Source organism: Actinia tenebrosa, unplaced genomic scaffold (assembly GCF_029948245.1).
Source record: "Actinia tenebrosa isolate PJP-AT-01 unplaced genomic scaffold, QUT_ActTen_1.0 PGA_scaffold0__85_contigs__length_37466705, whole genome shotgun sequence".
Classification (NCBI taxonomy): Eukaryota; Metazoa; Cnidaria; class Anthozoa; order Actiniaria; family Actiniidae; genus Actinia; species Actinia tenebrosa.
Genome location: NW_028292569.1, coordinates 36,410,499 through 36,432,499, shown reverse-complemented (window position 1 = coordinate 36,432,499; position 22,001 = coordinate 36,410,499). Strand labels below are relative to the sequence as shown.

At 37.8% G+C, this 22,001-nt stretch overlaps 3 protein-coding genes and 1 long non-coding RNA gene across 4 annotated transcripts in view; 2 read left to right on the top strand and 2 right to left on the bottom strand.

The window, feature by feature from the left end:
- The window catches only part of LOC116294618 (putative insulin-like peptide receptor), a 36,857-nt gene extending 21,832 nt beyond the window's left edge, over positions 1-15,025 (bottom strand). Inside the window, exons 1-20 of the mRNA XM_031702257.2 lie at positions 14,742-15,025; positions 13,928-14,533; positions 11,928-12,106; positions 11,318-11,459; positions 10,174-10,308; positions 9,760-9,943; positions 9,340-9,554; positions 8,935-9,091; positions 7,870-7,926; positions 7,052-7,090; positions 6,819-6,979; positions 5,625-5,855; positions 4,850-5,070; positions 4,404-4,652; positions 4,247-4,322; positions 4,117-4,175; positions 3,891-3,962; positions 3,629-3,800; positions 3,402-3,525; positions 3,251-3,321 (exon numbers count right to left, since the gene is read on the bottom strand). Of these exons, the coding sequence (XP_031558117.2) occupies positions 3,251-3,321; positions 3,402-3,525; positions 3,629-3,800; positions 3,891-3,962; positions 4,117-4,175; positions 4,247-4,322; positions 4,404-4,652; positions 4,850-5,070; positions 5,625-5,855; positions 6,819-6,979; positions 7,052-7,090; positions 7,870-7,926; positions 8,935-9,091; positions 9,340-9,554; positions 9,760-9,943; positions 10,174-10,308; positions 11,318-11,459; positions 11,928-12,106; positions 13,928-14,533; positions 14,742-14,823 (3,232 nt within the window). The 5' untranslated portion in view covers positions 14,824-15,025. The remainder of the gene's footprint in view (positions 1-3,250; positions 3,322-3,401; positions 3,526-3,628; positions 3,801-3,890; positions 3,963-4,116; positions 4,176-4,246; positions 4,323-4,403; positions 4,653-4,849; positions 5,071-5,624; positions 5,856-6,818; positions 6,980-7,051; positions 7,091-7,869; positions 7,927-8,934; positions 9,092-9,339; positions 9,555-9,759; positions 9,944-10,173; positions 10,309-11,317; positions 11,460-11,927; positions 12,107-13,927; positions 14,534-14,741) is intronic.
- LOC148914201 (uncharacterized) lies at positions 2,532-5,568 on the top strand. Its single transcript, XR_016118998.1, has 2 exons — positions 2,532-2,653; positions 3,647-5,568. It is a non-coding gene; the product is annotated as an uncharacterized LOC148914201 (long non-coding RNA).
- Positions 15,026-15,911: 886 nt separating the features above from the next.
- Positions 15,912-18,730, top strand: LOC148914200 (uncharacterized). The gene has a single exon (XM_089025624.1). The coding sequence runs from the start codon at positions 15,926-15,928 to the stop codon at positions 17,588-17,590; it is 1,665 nt and encodes a 554-aa protein (XP_088881750.1). The 5' UTR covers positions 15,912-15,925; the 3' UTR covers positions 17,591-18,730.
- Positions 18,731-18,882: 152 nt separating this feature from the next.
- On the bottom strand, positions 18,883-21,808 carry LOC148914199 (uncharacterized). The gene has a single exon (XM_089025625.1). The coding sequence runs from the start codon at positions 21,700-21,702 to the stop codon at positions 20,134-20,136; it is 1,569 nt and encodes a 522-aa protein (XP_088881751.1). The 5' UTR covers positions 21,703-21,808; the 3' UTR covers positions 18,883-20,133.
- Positions 21,809-22,001: the final 193 nt, after the last annotated feature.

Sequence of the window (22,001 nt, the reverse complement as noted above, 5' to 3'; positions counted from 1 at the left end):
GTATGAAATTAAGATATTGCTTCGTTTGCTCGTCGTTGGTAATCTTAATAATCAGCGGGTTAGCCCCTGCATACTTACCGCCCTCGTCTTTAAACAGAGGCCCGTCTCTAACTTCCTTAGTGGTCTTAGCGTTTGGTTCAAAGAAGGTGCTACTGTCGTGAGTTTCCTTATGATATCCCGTGTTCCATCGCAACTGCAGCGCATGAACTTCCCTGTTGCTTAGCTCGTGCCCACCAATCCCCCAATAAGCCCAAATGTGCCCCAAACCATTGTTAGCACCGGTAGTGCATCGGAAATCCTTCCCTACAACACCGAACTCCTTACAAAGTCTATCATAAGCCGGCACGCTGTATTTATTATCCCTTGGATAGAACGCAGCATCTCCCGGTAATGCAGTAACGCCCATCTCATGCAGTATTCTTCTAACCGTGAAGTGGAAGTGAAACATGAATATTGAATTCTTCATCAAGTTTGCACTTACACCGCAGCCGCTAGTGGCACACCAAACCGCAAAGTTTAGTTGCTGCGGCCAATAACGCATGTTAGGACCACTTAACCATTCATGAGATTCCTTAGCGGTGGTATGATTAATGGGCACGTTTTTGAAGATATCTCGCACCTTTAACGGAAAGGAATGGTTGTTAGAGATCCGCATGTTCAATGTCAAATCCAAACTTGGATGTTCATCAAATGAAACCGCGGGTATCGGATAAGTACCGGTACCAAGCAATAATTCCTTTGACCAACTAGGTTTAGGTTCGACATGCAAGGGCTTATGTTCGATATAACCAGAATTCTTCAGTTGATTGTCTATCTGATCGACCAGCGTAGGTTTCAAATCCTCGTTGCTGTACATCCTAGAGCCGTTATAGTAAATCCCATCGGGTCTCCTTTCGAACTTACTAGGGTCTGCATGCGGAAACATCTTCCTAAAGGCCCTCCAGTTCCAGTAATCCCGGTTGTCGTGATGTGGCTGCTCCTCAATATCATTCCCAAAAGCGTCGTACATTAGTATATATAATGGATGTTATACCATCAGCACCTCAGTTGTACCCAGATGTTCCCTATACTACACCTAACGAACTAAACGCCGAAAACTTTCGTCTGAATAAAGCGAACTTAATCCTGGCTTACTTGGAAGGGCAGGCAAAACACTATGAAAAAGTTAGAAAAAAGTACGTTAGAGCCCGGAGTACGCTACATAAGATTGCGATAACTTCAGGATCCATATCTGTTGTGTTAACGGGCTCTGGCGTTGCTACTTCGCTTACTGGACCGGGAATAATTGTTGGAGTTCCTTTGGCCGGCGTTGGGGCAGCTTGTGGTATCATTTCGGCTGTTGCTACGGGCATTATGAAAAAGCTATCCACGAAAATATCCAAGCATGACACGACAATAGCTCTATCTAGGGCTAAAGTAAATACTATTACCGATCTTGTCTCAAAGGCTTTGCGTGACAGAAAGATAGACGACGTAGAATTCTCGCTTATTCTGGCCGAAGAAGACAAATACGATAAATTAAAGACGGACATAAGGAATAAAAAAACAGTCGTAAAAGATCTTTCCGAGGAATCTCGCAAAAAGATCTATCAAGAAGCGAAAGAAGAGCTTCAAAGAAAGCTTGCTCAGTAAACATCTGCTTCGAAAAGAGCGTGACGGGATTCTATTTACATATCGAACGTCAGTCTAGAAAATATGCAGATTAAATATAATAATTTTCACATACATAAGCGTCCAGATGTGTCTGGCGTTCGCTTGTGATCGTGGACTTTGGGGCTGGGGAGGCCTAAAGTCCCGAGTTCGAGCCTCGCTGTAGATGCATTTGGACCGGTTGCTGTGAGTGAAAAAAAAGCCTCCCCCACTCACAGCAACCGTGGGGGGAGGGGTAGAAAGTGCGATTCAACCCCGCGATGGGGGGTTTCGCGATTGGAAAAGTCAGGGGGTGTCTCGGGACGCTGTCCGGAGTTCACCCTCTGGTGGGTCGTAAGAAAGATATATGTGTATGTACTAGAGGGCCTCTGGCGCGGGATGAAATAAGCCCCGTAAGCCCAAAATGCAAAAAACCCCACTGGGGATAGCTTGGTGTTCTGCGCGATGCATTCCCCAGTGGGGTTTCTGGCAAAATAAACGCCAGTTTTGCATTTTTATTTTCTCGGAATCCATCCTAACAGGGGGTGGTTGGGGTCTATTTTGTAAAATATTTCGTAAATTACGTCAGGATAATAAGGAATATCCTTATTCAGCCGACAAAACATCCACTCGGCTTTTGTCATATCAGAAACCTCAGGAATAGACTTACCGGTAATTTCAGACAAAAGATAGGGAATAGCTTTGTAATATTTCCCTAGCTTTAATTTTTTCAACGTTTTTCGTAGACTTTGTGGGGTTGGCTCTTCTAAATGGTCTATGATTTTCTTCTTTACTTCGTCGCTTAAATATATCGGATGTAAACCTTGGATATGACTCATCCAGTCCCTGAAGTATTTCATTCTCTTATATGGCGTTTTCTTACGACCTCCATTGGCGTAATACTGCTCTCTGGTAGCATTTGGTACGGCATTACGAATATTCTTACCACACTCGTAACACTGTGCTGACGTGTCGTCTTCTATTTGCATTTTCTTACCACAACACCAGAAACCCTTGGGCTTAGGTATGTTAACTTTGGATCTTAGGCAAATTATACAGAAGTCATTGGTGAACTTTTTACATTCATGCATCGTATATATATCGTACATTTTTATAAACACTTATCTTTGATTCCCAACACAGCAGCAGTAAGGACTTATCGCGCGGCTTATTCCCGCTGCCGGCGCCTTCCTTAAACCGCCTGTAAAACCCGTAAATATACGACATCAATCGCGAGTCCCCCTTACTGCTGCTACTTACTATGCGCATACTATCATTCAATATAGCCACCGTGTCTTCTTTTATTTTTGTCTCTTGGAAATGGCCAATGCGAGAACAAGGCAAGAGCATTGATGACAAGTAATATTGTTACAGGCTGTACTCCAGACTTTGGTAGACTTCTGTTGGTTTCTATTTACTTTCTTCCACACACAGCTCTACAATATGTATTCTGCTTTGCACACACATGCACTGACATTAAACGACCTAATAATCAATTTCTGTTTCATATTTCAGTCGAGCTCTTAATGATTACCTTTACAATATTATGTGCAGAGCAGCACAGTCTTAAAGCTTTCTTACTGATAAAAACATGTAGTCAAGGATAGTATGTGGTACTTACCATCAGTAGAATTCAAATATTCTGGGTTGACTGACGCATAAAGTACAGTATGGGTTTGCTTAGCCTTATATCTAAATGAAATCAAGAGATGAACAAATTGATGATGATGTATGATTAAGTACTTTTGACTTCTGCCATGGATAGTATTTACCTTTTCCGTGTAATGTACCAAATTACAACTCCACACGCTAGAATTATAAAACTACAGGCAGCTAAGCTTGCTCCTATTATCACTCCAACATTTGTACCCTTCTCTACTAATGCATTTTTATTAACTGAAAAAGGAAAGAAAATTGATCAAGAAAGTTACTTTGCTGAGCTAGTAATATATTTTTAAGAACTCTTTTAGTACTTGTAACGATCAAAGACTGAACTCACTTTCTTTCGTTTCCTCAGAAATAGCAAAATACACAGTATTACTCCATGATCCATTGCCAGCAGGTGTTATAGCCCTTATACGTGCACTGTAGTTACCCACAATACCAACTCTTTCAATCCATGTTGGTTGTTTTGCAAGCTGACAAGCTACTTCTGGTTTTTCTCGGGATGGCTATACAGACAAAAGAGATGGAATTCTTTAAAAATGAGAGGGAAAGCAGAGAAATTACTGCAATGACAGACAGTAAACTACTCTACTTACTTGGAATATTTCAATGTCATACTTCAGCACCACAGAGTTAGGGTCCTTGGGTGCAATCCATGATATGTTGTACTGAAACGATGACCAGGAAAGAAACATGAGACAAACAAACAACAATTAAACAATCAAAGTTTATTCACATCAACTCATTTTAACTACTGTAATAATAATTGATTGAGACAATCAGGTTACAAATACACTTGAAACTTATATTCCAGTTGATTACCCTTTTTGTGTTATTTTGAACTATCACTGTTGCTGGTCCCCCGAGATTATCTGCAAAAGCTGAAATGACAAGGAAAAAACCCAGTTAGAATCCTTACCCCCATGGATAAAGCCTATTAAACAATACATACCTTTCCTGCCAGTACAACCCTTAGTACTTGAACAAGCAGTGTCTTGTGCACATCGTACCTTCGTACAAGCACAGACCTGATAAAGTACAGATATCATGATTCTATTAGTTGCAATATTTAGATAATTGGTCAACAACATCAGTGGTCTCATTAATACCATGATGGTGTAATCTGTAAAATGCCTCAGTCCAGTTAAACGTAGCTCTGCCTTGGATCCATCCACCACTTCTGTCAATATTGGTATAGCTGTAGTAGGAGTAACAAATGTAGGGGTTACCTCACCACTGCCTCCAGCATCAGTGGTGGTTAGATTACCAGTGGGTGAAACCAGTGAACTGGTTGATACACCAGATGCTGTGTTTGCACTAGAAGTAGGAGATGTTGAAGTACCACACAGACCACTTTCCTGTAATGATTAGAGAAACCAGACAAAACATATTTACCAATTTATTCCTATATATTTTAGCAAAGTTCAGAGATGGTTCAAACTTGAAAAGATAATTAAACAGCGTTTTATTATATCAAACAAGAGCATCCTATAACAGGGTGCACAACTAGTTAAGGACAAAATACAAGTATTTTTAAGACAGGTGATTTACAAACCTGTTGTTCCCTTGAACAATTTGTTCTATTCAGTAATAACATTTCTGTGGTTGGTATGATCGTAGTCCTGTTGGTTGTGGGTGAGGGATTGTCATCTTTATCCTTGGTAAAGATCGTCCTGAATAATGCATCTTGGAATTCCTTAGCAAAAATAGCAGCTTGTTTTTCTGGTCGAACAACTTCTTTCTCTTTGTTACAGTCACAAGTGATGTTACATTTTCCTGTTCAAATATCAAGATGAAAATACATTTGTCATATTTGAGTAGCAGGTGTTACACATGACTTCTCCAAAGAAGCTGTTGTTGTTTCAAATAAGAAGGATGATTTTATTTATTATTAAGCCTATTATTAAGTTTATTTTAGTATTTTATTTATTTATTATTTATTTAATTTACATATAATATGTACACCTGCTTGTGGGGGCTCTGTCATGGGGGGATGGTGGCCTGGATTACTTGTGTCCCCTTTCTTCCTGTGGTGGCATTCTTCCAAGTAGGTGTATGTTCAGATTTTAATTATGATTAATTTAATCTTACACCAGTCCTTTACATTTTAAATTCTTTAGATTATAGTAGTGGTTATTATATTTTATCATATTGTTATATATATATATATATATAGCAGGTCCACATCAGCCGTTGGCTGTCGATGCAATATTTGTTTTAAAATTTTGTAAACCTAACCTGCTTTAACAAATAAAGGATTGGATTGGATTTGGATACTACGCCCAACTATGAATGTTTAAGTTTTTCAGATCACTTCTCAACCAACATACCTTCATTGTTTTCATCTTTCTTGTTATCTTCAACTCTAACTCTCCTACTTGGTAATGCCTGCCTGATACACCAATCAATGTTTCCTTGTTCCCACACAGAGTATTGACTCTCTTGATACTTAATCACATACTTGGTTATGTTACCATTAGGGAAGAGAGGTGGCTGCCATTTTAAAAGAAGTGAGTGAGGATCCAAGTAACTGACTTCTAAACCAACAACAGCTGAAGGACCTGTAATACAATGAACAGTATTGATTTTTGTACGATACATCAAAACCTAGTGGAAGAACTTTGCTTGCTATTAATGGGAAAAGTCTTTTGTCATCAGTGGATGTAATCACTAGCTAGTTGCCCATATTGTTTATTCAAACCCCATACTACTTTCTACACATCATCAGTCCGGTAACATCTATACTATAACCTTACTTTTCCTGTGGTTTTAAACGTTATTTCTGAACCAAACAACATGGGCCCCCTCATTAAGTATGGAAATATTTCAAATACTTTTTTAAGTCCTAAATATCCACAGAATGCAGGAAACCTCCTTTCCAGAAACCATATCTTTGTATCAGTCCTCAGGATGAAACTGTACTGTACAGCTGTATTCAGTTTGCTAATTTGCTAACCCATACTATTTGTGATTGGTGTTAATTGGCTGTCATAATATATTGTCAAACATCAAATGAAATACAACAATGATGTCACATGATTTTAACGAAGTTGACCATGAGGTAGTAGGATGTGTTTGTACCCACATTCCTAAGTGGCAGCAGCTTAATGAAAGAGCAGGCACTTTCTTCAGTAGAGTTTCCAAACCTAGTTTTGTAACCATTGTGAAGGATATGCGTAACCTTCTCTAGAGAGAATCAACCATTTTAGTGCTCAAAGGAATGAAACCTAGTGAAGAAAAAGAATTCCTCACCCCACACCACACGATATTGACTTGTACATAAGTTTTCCAACCATTCTAATAAAGTACACTCCTTAAAACAAAAATGAGAAATGAAATATGCAAAACATCATTGCTTTAATAGCAATATTGCCTTGTTAGAGTAACTTTGGGAGAATACCTGCAAACCTCATATATTGATCTTATTTTTCATGTTCAGAATTGAGATTCGTCTTAATAAAACCAAATTTTTCCAACCCCCCTTTTTCATATTCCTGGATGAATGCTTTTAATACCAATCTTACCCATTTCCCGGGTTTTCAGGAACTTTAGGCTGCTTCTTGCTCCTTTCTTATTCAGCGTTACAACCTCCACATAAAAAGCATAGAGTGTATATGGCTTCAGGGTACTAATAACTCTACTGTGGTCTCGAAATGAACCATAGCTGTTGCCACTTGCATTTATCCTGGAACAATAATATACCATATTTAATATTCAAAACACCAGCTTCACCAACTAGAAAACCCTGGATACTTACATTTCTTGGGCTCTGACAGAGACATCAACTCTTTTCCACCTAAATTTATCAATAAGAAAAAAGTGAAGGTGTTTGATTTTAGTTATTATTTGTTTATCCTGTAAAATAATGAAGTACAGACCTACATTTATAATGAAGTACAAGCCTACATCTATAATGAAGTACTGGGCTACATCTCAGCATATTTTTTATGCACAAGAAGATAATAAGCAATTGATGGATAGTTTAAGCAAAACATTGTGATTATTTTGTTAGTGGCAATCAAGCAAGCAAAAAGGTTCCGTATGCCAATGCCAAAGCTGTTTTGGCTATTTTATTTCGCCATTTTGTCTATGAGAATTAAAGCCTGGTTCACATGAGCAACGCAAACACAAATGCAAGCAATGTTCACAGGTACAACGCAAATGCAAGTAAATTAAGATACGCATGCGCAGTGGTGATTGTTTATAGTTCACACATGTTTTCCTTGTATTTGCGTTTGCGTTGCTCGTGTGAACCACGTCTTGCGTTTGTGCTTGCGTTTTCTCCGGTTCACACGTTAAAAACGCAAACGCAAACGCAAGCACAAGAAAATGGAAAATTTTCCATTCCTTGCGTTTGCGTTTGTGTTACTGTAGTTCACACGTAGTTTTCTTGCGTTTGCGTTTGTGCTTGCGTTTGCGTTGCTCGTGTGAACCAGGCTTAACAAGCTAACTTATTTTCTAACATTTCAGGGAAGCAAACCAACAGATTTTCTTTGGAGCAAAACAGCTTTGCATCATAATTTGCAGTTATCTTGACTAATTGAAATGACAGGAAACAAATATGAATGAGCTTACACATCTTGGTTGCTACAAGCACCAACATCATCAAATTGAGTAATCTCTGTGTTTGGCCTGCAGTTATAAAAAGTACCATGATTATCTTTATAGATAAAATACGAAATCAATAAATCAATAAGACAAATCAATAATTAGATCTTATTAACTGAGCGGGAGGTCTGTACGGGATAATCTTGACCGAGGTCTGTACCCGACCGAGGTTAAGATTATCCCGTACAGACCGACCAAGCTCGGTTGATAAGAGTTTTATTATATGACCACTTTTCATTGAAAAGGACAAAATGTTTTTGCCGTAAGATTAATATGCGATCGGACCGGTTAATACAGGAGAATCTAGACCAGTCCGCAATGCGATCTATCCAATCAGATTGCTCGATTTGCTAGTGTCCAGGCTCTAAGATTCACGGTCATATGATAAATGGGAATTAAAAGTGCTTCAACAGGAAAAGGCTTTTCATCCACTGAATTCCAATTGGAATTAAGAAGTTAATTTTTGCACAGGGAGGAAAAACCTGGAAGAGAACCTGGACAAAAACCTTTGAAGCACAGGAAAGTACCAACAAGAACTTCTACACACAAGTCATATGACACCAAGTCCGGGAATTGGACCTGGGTAGCCTTGAGCTCTCACTGCTACAGTCCATGTGTGCTTCCCAAGATTTATGCTTATCATAAATTTACAATAAATCTTTTTTTTTAAGAGGCTTTAGTCATTCTAGCACCTTTTACTAATTGGGGACACTTCATCGTTCATACAAACTACCACTACATTCAATGTACATCTTATACACACAACACTCAACTCACATAACAACTCAACTCACACTCAACTCACAAACAACTAAACTAATTGTTATGAAGGGAGCCAAGGAAAACCTGAGAAAAACCCTTCTAGCATATGAGAGAACAACACATCAAACAAACTCTTCGGTGGTGAGGGGACTCGAATGTGGGCCTCCTGCCACAAACCTAGCATTGGTGAGAGGTAGATCAATTATGCTTTCCATAATATTTAAAATATAATACTGAATACTTGTTGTATAATATTTGGCATAGACTTACGCTTCTCTATAGGATATGGTGTAAAACAGCACATTACGATAATCTTCATCAATTCTCACTTCATTCCATTTTACTTCTATGCAAATATGTGAGCATCGCTGCATGAATGAAGGCTTTATGATCTCTCTCACTGTCATGTTTATTGTCTCTACTTCACCTGAAACCAATGACGACACAGAACTGCCGTTACAGCCATTACAGAGATTACAATTTGAAATATAAAATAGGTATGAACCCCAACATCATTTTTAACTCTGTCAAATTGTACCAATAAATACCAGGGGGTGGTGTGGGGGTGGTGTGGGGGGGTTGGGGGATCAAGCAACTACCTAAAAATAAAAATATAACATAAGTTGTTGTTGTATTGGTTTAATAATGCATATGAGTGAACTATATCATACTCACAAGCTACATCATTGCCATTAGTTGTCTGAGATACATCAATATTTTGTCCATTACTTGAGTTGTTCCATTTCAAGACATCAATCAAAGGTTCAATTTTATTTGTACAAAGCCTAGGATTCATGCGCACCAATAAACCTCCATGTTTAATAGTAAAATTAGGAAAGTAATCCCACATGGCTTCCAGTTTTGGGTTCTCCATGATTGTCAATGCATATCTGTTGATATATAGAATTGTATGTCAGACCAAGGGAAAAGTATATAAGACATCTCTTTTAAACTGTTTAAACTAAAATTGCTGACAGTTCAATCTCTAGAATGCATCATGAGCAATGTACAGGGACTGTGTAAATAGAGAGGGTAGCCTTCCCTGTTTACTAACAAAGTCATCTACTGAAAACCGAAGATTGTGTGTAAACTAACCTGTTATTATACAAAAAGGGAACCATTTTCTTCTCTGTAATGCTGAACGTCTTTCTAGGTTCAATAATCTTTAAGTTTTTAAGAAACTTTAAAGACACCAAAGACAACGACTGTCGAATCAAGACATATCCCTTAACTTTTTCTATCATGCCAAGATTTTCTTCTAGATCCCTGTAGATTGTTGCTGCAAGAAAATTGTAAAAAGAAAAATGGCTATTGTAATCAATACACACTGTAGGGGAAGGTGTCAGTAAGGTGTCACTTACCAACCACTTACCAACTACTTAGCGACACCTTACCATATTGTGCAGATTGATCACAATAGCCAAGAAAAATAATACTTGTAATACTTAATACTTGTAATTAAATATTCAATTAATTCAGTGTTGTTGTAAGTTTTTCCCCACTACTTACCACCACCTCCTCTTATTCTGATTTCGAGAGTTCCATCTATTTCTGTACAGCCTTTGTATTCTCTCAATGAATTCAGGGAGTCAATTATTGGTTTTCCTTCATCACTATTTATTGCTGATTGTTTCACACTACAAACTGTAATCAAATAAAAGTATATGAATAACAGGCATTAGTATAAACCTACTAATGGTCTATCGAAATCCTGCACTCTGATTGGCTAAGCTACTAGTGGTCTATTAGTGATAGACCATTAGTAGTGAAAAGTGCCGGTTATTGTAACCAAAACAGTGCAAAAATATAATTATTTCAAACCAATTTCAAATTGTTTGCATCTATATTTAACCAATTAGTAGGTTTATACTAAAACAATTAGACCACTCTCCCTCATGATCTTCAAGCCCAGCCTCATGGGCTATTGAAGAAATGGAAAACGCGCGCACGTGCTGTCATAAAGGGGGTTGGCAGAACACGAGAGAAGTGTTAGGAGAAGCACGACGCGTAGCGGAGTGCTTCTGGACACTTCTCGAGTGTTCTGCTAATCCCCAAGTGCTTTATGACTGCACACAGCACAGCCAGCAAGTTTTTTATTTCTTTTATAAAATAAAAATTACAATAATAGATAGGAATAAAGCAACGGAAAGTGCGCGCGCATGCAATGTGTTCTCATAAAGCATGCGCTCCAAACCAATCAGAGCGCGACATTCATAACAGTAATTTTATAATGACTCATAGACCATTTTGGATGTGGGGTCAAAACCTTCTCAATCACACGACATTCTAGCGATTGTTTCTGTCCTGATGAAGAAGGTTTTGGTGGACGTCAATCACAAGGCGTTCCCATAACATTGTCGGAAAACACAAAGCTATAAGGGCATATGGCTATAGAATGTCATAGAAACGCCTTGATTGATGTCCACCAAAAGCTTCTTTGTTGCAACAAAAACAATTGCTAGAGTGGCGCATTTCATTGAGAATGGCTGTAATAGACCTTTTCCAAGTTCCCTTGAGTGATCATAAGACAATGGTTCCGAGTCAAGGTACGTCTAAGAATTACACATCAGGTCCAACCTCAAGCTGGAGCTATTGTTTCGTGGTCACTCAAGGAAATTTGGAAAAGGTCTATTTCATATTAAAGAACACAAACCTCTTGGGCACCGTTGCTCAAGACACTTTTCACAGACATTCCCTTCTTTTGCATATCCTGCAGGACATTCTTTAACACAGCTTCCATCAAGCTTGTTATAAAGCTTTGGACAAGGAGGAGGAATACACCTGAAATTATCAACCTATTATGACAATGGAAGGTTAGAAAGCATATTTTTTTGGAATTTACCCTTTAAAACCCCTCATTTATATACCATGTCCACTGAATATGAACACCTTTTGGAAGTAAGTTCTGTCTGTTAACTTATAGTAAACAGTTTTACAAGATTAGCACATAATAGCCAGTAGCAAATAAACCCATGTCCCTTGTTCCATATTCCAGTTAGAATTTAGAAGTTGATTTTCATAGAGGGAGGAAAACCAGAAAACCCTGATAAAAACCCTTGAAGACAAAAACAGAACCAACAAGCAACTCTAATCACATAAAACACTAAATCTGGGAATCCAACCCGAGTCGCATGGGCGTGAACACAAGGATCTCATTGCTCAAACCCTGTGCTTCCTAATATAAAGTCTTAAAACAGTAATTTCTTGTTCAAATAGTAGTGATTGCAAAAATTATATTTTTATTATTCTCATTGCTGTATTACCTCCAGTAATTCAGGTGGACATTTACTGACACATTTTCCAGTATTCAAACGCAAATTCTTACAGGCATAACAGTGGAAAGGAGAGTTTATCTTGGAGCAGCCCCCAAGGCATTGCGGATGACAACATAAGTTATTCTGTCCTTTCACACATCCAGCATCTCCACATTTCATGTCACACACTAAAAGGGAACAAAGTTATGTTTTAATAATTAGAAATCATTACAGAACAGGGCTTTCAGAATAAGCCAGCAGCTGTCAGCCCCCCGGGTCTGATTTACCATATACAAATTTAATAACATATTCTTTCGCTGATAATAATAATAATATTAAACTCTTTATTTATTGATTGGCTACTTGATTGGCTATTGAGTTACCTGATTGACTAGTGTTTGTCTCATCCAAATAAAGAAGATATTACAATAATACAGTAAAACCCGGGGGGTGTGGGTACGCCACCAGGATTTGGGTATTGGGATTCTGAAAGGGGTACCCTGTTTATGACAAGAATACTGAAATTTGTAGACCCTGTTTATGACAAAAGATATAATCAATTGCACTGAGTTCCTGTTTCAATTATCATGTCAGCTCGCTATTACTATTATTATTATTATTACTTACTACTACTAATACTATTACTGCCACTACTACTACTATTATTATTATTACTACTACTATTACTACTATTACTACTACTATTATTATTATTACTACTACTACTATTACTACTATTACTACTGCTACTACTGCTACTACTGCTACTACTAATATTATTATCATTATTATCATTATTATTATTATTTAGTAAAAATACACAGGAGATTATTTAAAATCTCACGCGCTGATTTTCGCTCGAAGACTAGAGTCTCTGTAAATATTCCCCGATATTCACTTCGCATTTGGCAAATAATTTTTAATTAAAAGATGAGATTTTCTGGCACTGGAAACAAATTTCCTTTTTATAAAGTTTATAAACTACTATTTCTAATAAAACAGGTGTTTTGGTCAAGGGGAAACAATTGAATGCCTATCTTAAAAAACACGATGACAGAACTTTGCTGTTTATCTTGCATATTTATACAAAGACCTCCTATTTTGACAAATAAGATGTCACTATTGACACTACCCCTTTAGATTCCTGATTGATATTTCCTCTTAATGACATCAATATTTGTCTAAGGCTGGAATGTTTTTAGAAACTACATGAAAAACATTGAGTAGGCGGTTATGGAAAAACAGGAAAAAATAGGTGTCAAACTAGTGAGCATAAAATTGATTAATTATTTCCTGAGCTAAATTGCTCATAATTGACAAAAAATTCAGAAAATAGCACAACTATTTTTGTCTGAGCTAGACGACGATCATTAACATATTTACCTATTTTATCACAGTTAGTTAATAACGTTTTTTGGGTTTATATTGTTTGCGGTGATGTATTACCAATCGTTTCCTTTGTTTCGATCGTAGCAATGAAGCCAATATATTAAGAGCGTTACGCATGAACATGACATAAAAATAAAAATAATCAGTATTTCTGATATTCATAAAGTACGTTCAAATTGGAAATAATAAACGTTATGCCCAGCAATAGAACGAAAAACGCCACCAGGAATATCTTTTGCAGCAACAACGCCAAAAAACAGCGATAAAATGCAGACTCTAAATTGCAATAACGTGAGCGGTCGGATATAACCTTTACTAGGTCAAGCTGTATTTTGCTAATTCTTGTTATGATTGCTTAAAAAACGACGAATCTGTATCATAATCAAAAATATTGAATACCACAAAAAATGAAACAATTATTAATATATCAAAGCCCGATGGTTTTTGACAATATTACTAGCATAGAGAACGTGGAACAAAATATGCACTATCGGCTACGTTGCGCATATTATCACAAGGTCAAGACGATCAACTGGTCGATTAGAATTATATTTGATTTTGTTTTTATCTTATAGTAATTAGAGGCGTAAAGTAGCCTTACTAGTATGTTTTCTACTTACATCTTTGGCAAGAGTAATCATGGACAGTTCCTGACCCCCAACAATACTGGTTTCCCGAGTCTCCGTGTCCAGCAGGAGGGAAACATTTGCCTTTGTAGCACAAATCATAACAGTCGTTGTTATTCGAAGTAGTTACTAATGAATAAGGATCTTCTGAATTCATTTTCATGATAGACTTCCATCTTATTGTTTTGACATAGCATAGGTTTATGTTTTTCTCGATACGAATTCCGCCACTCAAGATGGTTGTGAGTGAAGGCAAGTTGATTTGGTTGAGGCCATCATTTTGGTAGATCACCAAAGCGTAGTCTAGAAACAAATGGTTTCCTCGAATAACAGCAAGATTGGGAAATATACTCTCTAAATCTTTAACTTTATACAGCAGAGAGATTAATAAATGCCCAGTTATTTCAGTAAGCTTTGGAAAGTGCAGTTCTTTCTTCAAATCACCGTTGAGTACTTGATGAAAACCTTGGATCTGAATACTTCCATCAAAAGTGGTACAGTTTTTCAATAGGTCACATCCTTTACATATTCCTCCATATCCTCTTAAAATATGCACTTTTTCCTTCTTTCCAAAAACAGGGTGGGCTTTGAGTTCACATACTGAAATTAAGAGCAGATATTTGGTCAGCTATACGCTTCCTTTGTTCAATAATTTATAAATTTAAACTTGATGCAAACACTTCGCGCATTCTTTTTGACTCCATGTTGATAATGTACTCACAACATACAAAGGTCTGAATAAGATTTTACGGAAAAAATTGATCTTATTTACCAGTTTTTTCATACGAGACGAAAGTAAAATACTTACATTTGTATTCTGGATCCTCTGGACGACAAAAATATGAGTTAAAGAGCACAAACATGAGCAATAAAATGCTATGCCCCTTCATGACGAGATCGCTAGGTACCAACTTCTAGCTATAGAGCGGTGTCATTAACCTGACATGTGATATCAATTCTTCAATCGAGTACAATAAACTTAGACAAATTTTCGCCCCTTTTCCAGCACAGAAGATAAATGCCTACCTCAATGTTCAACTAAGTTATTAAATGTTTTCATAAGCACAACTTAATAAGAATATTCGATTCGAAGCGTACAAGAATCTGGCTGATCAGCTTGTCATTCCCTTGCTCAATACGTCATGATTACGTCACAGGCCATTGGATCCTGCATGTCTGAAATATGAGCAGTCATGAAAGCATAAAACTAAAAAAACTGGTTTAAACGAGTATCAATATGACATGGATAATTATGGGACCTTATGGTTTCACCAGAATGGAAAACAAGTGAAGCCCACTTTTTTAATGTACAACAAGCACAACGGAGAAGAGGGTCACATTTCTTGTGCATATGCTCAAATTTGTCAGAGAAAGACGTTAAACCTTCCCCAATGATGTAATAAAAAACAAAAAACAGTTAGTCATATCAAAAATACTCATTTGATAGCTTAGGCTCTGACCTGTGTTCTCAATCCTTAGCACAATACTGATGATCGATGTTTTCCCGCTGAAATAAGAAAAATTATTAACTTAATTTACCATTAAAAATGGCTGTCAAAATGGGATAAACTACTTGGGCAAATTTTTCGCCATTCGATTCTTTGCACAAAGGCAGTACAGCATTACTTTAAAAAACTTCGATTTTGAAGAATTCCTTGAAACAAAGTCCGATCAAGTAAGGGCAAGACTCCTTAGAAAATTGAGTGGGAACAAGAAAAGTTTGAAGCGCGCAAACTAATAGACGTCCTCGGGAGAAACCAAGGGGGAAAATACTGTTTTAGTCATTGGTGCCTAATGATGAACAATACTCAACTAGCGACTGATCTCAACGGAAGTCGTCTGACGATGATGACTATAATAAACACATAAACCGCCTATTCTCGGTTTTCACTTTACGTCATAGGGTATCGTATTTCCAGTCGTCGGCCATATTGGTGTACAGACGGCTAATTTGCATATGTCAAATTACAATGTTTTGGCTTAGGTTTTAGTATGTTTGAAGGTTGTAGCAAGGAATCTGACGAATTTGCTCAAGAAATATTAGAAAAACACGATGACAAAGATTGCCCACTTGTTCCTCTGTTATCGGAATACTCTAAAAAGCTAGAAAGTCGTGTAAAACGTCGCTATATAGAGAAAATTTCAGTGATTGGTATCGACCCGGCTACCCTGTGGAATGCGAAGTTGGATCCGGAATGTTTACCTCCTATTGAAGCTACGGATCTATTATCCTATTTGGTTTTGGATACCAGCTTTTATACAGCTAAGCAGTTCAAAGCCTTTAAGAGTTTGGAAGCGTATAATCAGATGGTTTCTGGTTTTATCACCAGCGTACAAGGGAAGGTCATCGCGGGAAAGTACGTGGTCTTAGCAAAGGTGCGACATTCCCAGCGTATGAATGACCCTCCAATCCCCATTTGGATTATTTCAAGTGAAGAAGGAACTGCTTTTTCGACCCACTGCATGGGATGTAAGGCAGGTTTAGCGGAAACGTGTTCCCATGTTGCAAGCGTGCTTTCTTATATCGAAGCATGGACACGAATCAACGGAAAACTAGAATGTACCCAAGTCAAATGCACGTGGCTTTTGCCGACCTATGTGAATGAAGTTCCCTACGCTAGAGCTCGGGATATCAATTTTAAATCATCTAAGAAGCTAAAAGCTGAGTTGGACTTTAAGATAGATGCCTGCGTTGGGGAGAAACAGTCAGAATCCAGCGCTCAAGCAAGGCCTTGCAAAACATCAAACGTTTTAAGACCACCAAATGAGGGTGAAATGAACGCTCAGCTGGAAAAGTTGAATGGTTTGAATGCAAAACCAGTCATCCTAAGTCTCTTTAAACCTTATTGTGATAGATTTATATCAAGAAGCCAACATGTTGCTACAATACCAGATTTATATGACCCTGGTTACCTCAACCTCAGCTATCCAGACCTGCTAAAAAAATGTTTCGAAGTCAACTTAAAGCTTGATGATAGAACACTACATGCCATTGAAGCAGACACAAGAAAGCAAAGCAAGGGTAACCTCTTCTACCGACATCGGGCTGGCCACATTGGTGCTTCAGTCAGTTGGTCTGTGGCACACAGTAATCCAACGCAGCCTTCACAGTCTTTGATAACGTCTCTCTGCTACCCCCACTTGTTTAAAGTCACCTCAAAAGCTGTTACCCATGGCAAGAAACATGAGGCATCTGCTGTTGAGGCATATGTTTCTCTCATGAAGCAGACTCACAAAGACTTTCAAGTTAGGTATTGTGAAATTATTGTGGATAAAGAACATCCCTGGTTGCATGCCACTCCTGACTTCATGCCTTCTTGTTCCTGTTGTGGAGATGTTTGTGGGGAGGTTAAATGTCCCTATGGAATTGAAAATGGTGATTTTAATTCCTACATCTCAAAGAAGACCTCCTGTCTTGAAAAGGTAAATGGTCAATTCAGGATGAAGAGAAACCACCAGTACTATTTCCAAGTCCAGCAGCAGCTGAATATAACTAAGATGAAGTACTGTGACTTTGTTGTCTTTGCCTTCAATGCTAGTAATCAACCAGTGTTTTATTATGAAAGGATATATCCTGATTGCATCCTGTGGGAATCACTACAACCAAAGCTGACCAACTTTTGGAGGATTTGCATTCTCCCAGAAGTTTTGGGTTGATGGTACACAAGAAAATGCCACATGCCAAGTCTAACACAAGTTTCAGTAGTTTGCAATGACAATTCTATTTGTTATTGTAGAAAAGCTACTGAAGAGGAAACCATCACCTGCTCCAACCCCAAGTGCCCTTTTATAAAGTTTCATTCGTCATGTCTGGGAATAAGTGATCAAGTCCCGAGGATTTGGTATTGTCCTACCTGTCGTCTATTGCCAGAATTCAAAAGAAGTGCAAAAACCAGGAATGCAGCAGAGCAGGATACATGTAACAAAGCACTCAGCCTGGATAGCATCTGCATTTGTAAGTCCAAGCCAAGATCAGATCAAAGGCTTCTTGAATGTCACAGTAAAGACTGTCAAAATGGAAAATTCTTTCATTTAGACTGCCTTAATTATAAAAGGATGCCAAACAACAGCAAGAGTACATGGATTTGCATCAGCTGCAAAGGAAAGCCCCACAAAGAAAATAAACCTAAAGCATCCCATGCCACCACCACACCACAAGCTGAATGTAATGGTTCTACGTCAACTTCTTCCAAACAATCTACCACTTGTACTTCTTTGAGTCCACAAGATCTTACTTGCAGTGATGACGATAACTGTGTTTATGATCTATCTGACATCAGTGATGATGACCAATTTGATGATCCATCTGACAGTGATGATGCTTTAGAGGTAACTAATGTTATTCAGGGAAACACTGATAAGACTGCCTCTTTGGGAAATTTAACCCAGACTGACTATGATACCATTGAATCCCCAACTGGATGGCTAGACTACACCATCGTTCAACAAGCCCACATTTTCCTGAAACAGGTAAATCCAATGATTGATGGTTTTCAAAGAACCACCTTGGGACCAGTAAGGAACTTTGATGTGATATCAAGCGAATTTGTGCAAATTCTTCATACAGGAAATCAGCATTGGGTATGTACAAGTTCTGTAGGCTGTTTACTTGGCATAGTAAACTTGTATGACAGTTTATTTCATGACGTCATTGTACATGAAGTAGAACAACAAGTGAAAGATCTAATGGCAGACAAATTTGTAAGAATAGATATTGTACCAGTCCAGCAACAAAAAAACGGCAGTGATTGTGGTGTTTTCTCTATCGCATTTGCAACATGTATTGTGCATGGCCTCAACCCTGGTACAGCCAAATTTGATATACCACAAATGCGGCCACATTTATCAAGATGTTTAAAAACTGGAGTGATCACCCCATTTCCATAGAGTTGAACAGCTTTTATAAACTGGTATAAATTTTACATTTAAAATAATATTAACCAGAAGTGTAATAGTGTATACAAGTTTATTATTATCAAAATATAACGGAAGAGTACCCTACCACTAGGATATAAAGGAGCATTCAAAATTTGTCTAGAGGGGGGACTATGATGATTTTGAGGGGGTACCATTTTTCCCCTAAATGATTTTTTGGGAGGGTGGTAACAAAAATTTCCCCAGGAATAAAATAACTTTACCTTGATTGATTGACATCTTTTGAAGGGAAAAATAAAAAATTCATCATAGATCCCCTTCTGGATAAAATATGAACACTCCCTAAGGGTGATCAAGTCATTACCTAATATTTATTTAAGCATAAAAATGCTTAAAACATAATAACATGTTATTGTTTATCTTAATTGAGATATGAGATTATTTATTATTCACTCAATGATAATTATGCAATGGTGTGATTAATAATTGGAAACTATATAATCTTATGAAAATTTTATTAGTTATCAGCTGAGTTATTTTTCAACCTTTGATAAGCTTATTAGTCAGCCACCATCAATGATGGAATGGTTGAATGTAACATTGTTATTACTGTGCATTCCTGACGATGGACACTTAGCTTGAAATTAATTTATTCAAGATCGAAGGAAGAACTCAGCATTGCTAATATCACATCAAGAATTAATAAAACGATTGTTATATTTTATATTTAAATTTTTTAAAGTGATACTATTTTATTAGCATTTGACTGAAAATGCTGTCATGAAGTACATCAGAACTACATAATGAAGAAGAAGGTAGAAAAAAATGCAGTTCGTAAGTAAACCATGTAGAGAGAAACTGAAATGAAAGCTCTGCTGAAATCTACAAATGGGGGCTATACATAACCATTTAATTTGAATTTTGATTTTAAAACTGCAAGTCCCTGTAATAATCCATTTACAATAAATACAGCATAGCCCCCTCCACTGTGGGTAATATCAAATAATTAGGTCTTGTTATTTCTATGATTTGTTTCTGTCAGCAGTGCAGGCACTAAAAGTGGGACACTTTTTAAGAGCAAAAAGAAAACAATGCATTCTCAATAATTGTAGAATGTAGGTTTGTGGAAGTGCCTTAAGCTTGGATCCATTTTTTTAACTAAAACATATTTTTATCAGGATTAACTTCAAGAGCATGATGTTCATCATTGCAGGGAGACTATGACAAAAATTGAATGCATTGTTTTTTTTTCTAAATTCTGATTGCTCATCACTGCCTGAGTGACCCCAGCTAGCTTCATTCCACATGAAAATAACTGAAATTGCCTAGTCAAATGGTACTATAGCAGGGCATAAATTAACCAGAGCAGAGCAAACCTTTATGATTCGATCAAGTGCTGGAATTCTATCTTCAGTAGGTCCATGAGGATTACTCATTAAAAAATCAGTTTGCAGTGTTCCCTGTAACATTGTATACTTGCTGCGCAAAAGACCAATGACTCTTTCCACATGGATGCGAACTTTGGCAATTCCCCTTGTGGTTTCAACATCAACAGGGTCAAGCTGCTCTTTGCCTTTGGTGAAAGCTGGAATTACCAGCTTTGCCCTCCTGAATGCCACACTATCATGTATCGTGATGCCCCGATCATCCATCACCATGTCACCAGGAACCAACTTGCTTAAAATCCCACAGTTCTCTGTCAAAAACTTATCTGAGGTTCTACCACCCCATGCCTCAGAAACAAATGAAATTGTGCCTTGTGGAGTTATTCCAATCAAGACTTTGATGGTGTTGTGATGTTTGTAGGAACTGAATGTTTGTGCTCTAGCAAGTAAGTTTGTAGGTTTCTCGATAAAAATCTCGAAACAGTCAATTATTACGGTCGTTTTAGTTCCAAAGCTGAACTTAAAACATTGTGGCATTGGTCGTATCAAGCTTTCACGGTCTGGCCAGTGGATAAATGGAGTTAATCGTATGTCCATAGTTGTCAACCAAGAATGAAATGTTCTAGATACTGTGGGCACTGAGATGTTGAACCTATAAGCTAGGTCTTGGTATGGCACATCCAATCTTAACTTTATCAAGACCATTACATATTCTTGAAAAGGACTCAGGGTTTGGGAGCGACGGGAAGCAAACGGTGACACGAGTTCAAACACAAAGTTCAGGATTTCATAGGAGGGAAGGCCAGTATAAAACAGTACTCTATCGTCGCTATTTCTGAAATAATCTTCGGTAAAATCGGTGACTTTCTCGCTTGACTTAAATAAATAATCAAATTCGTCTGTCTGTGAAGAGGCATCATAAAACTTAATCTTAGGCGTACGTGCCAACCCTTCGGTCTGAGTGCTCATCTCGGCAAAGCTTTTGACCTCAGTCTGCGATGATTTTTCGTTTTCATCAATGTATTGATCCGCGAACGACACATCAATTTCTTCTGTTGTCGAAGATGCAAAAGAGATAGTAGAGACTTGAGTCCCTTCATCATTCAACCGAAGTCTTTTCTCTTCGATCGTTGTTTTTGTGTCTTCAAGCTTCTTCTTTCTTCTAGCTTTGGCTCTCTCTGCTCGTTCCTGGACTACTTTCCCCTTGTCTTTGTTGTTACTTTTCGTGTGCCCAAGGTTGAGTGTAGGCACCCAATCAGCATTATATTTATCCCAGGGTTTTGCTGGACGTCCGGAGATAAAATGACGGCTACAAACACGGTCGTTTTTCAGGAATTGTTCCGTCAAGTCATCTCTGCTTATCGCCGCGATCCACTTCGTTCGACGCTTTATTGAAAGCTCTTCTGCCTCTTCACCGTGATTTCTATCAATTACTGGCACTGTGAAGAAGGAAACATCTTTATCTCGACCACTTCTTGCGTGGCAATCCACAAATAAGCACAGAACCATCTTAACTTTACTTCATACTACGAGCACTTCAAGTGTTTGTTTGTACACCACTATGGCGGATAGCAACGGTTGTCAAGGATTTGGTCACGTGAGTGAAAACCGAGAATTGGCGGCTCAAAATTGCAATATCTTTATATATATATATATATATCTTTAAAAAGTTTGTTGAAAATTAATATTTCTCTCAAGTTTGGGTTTTATGGGTCATATAGCGTCTTCGTTGCGCATATATCCGAAAATAAACGTGCGGACTGTCAAATGTTCACGAATCGGAAGCGACCGACTTAAAGCATCATCAA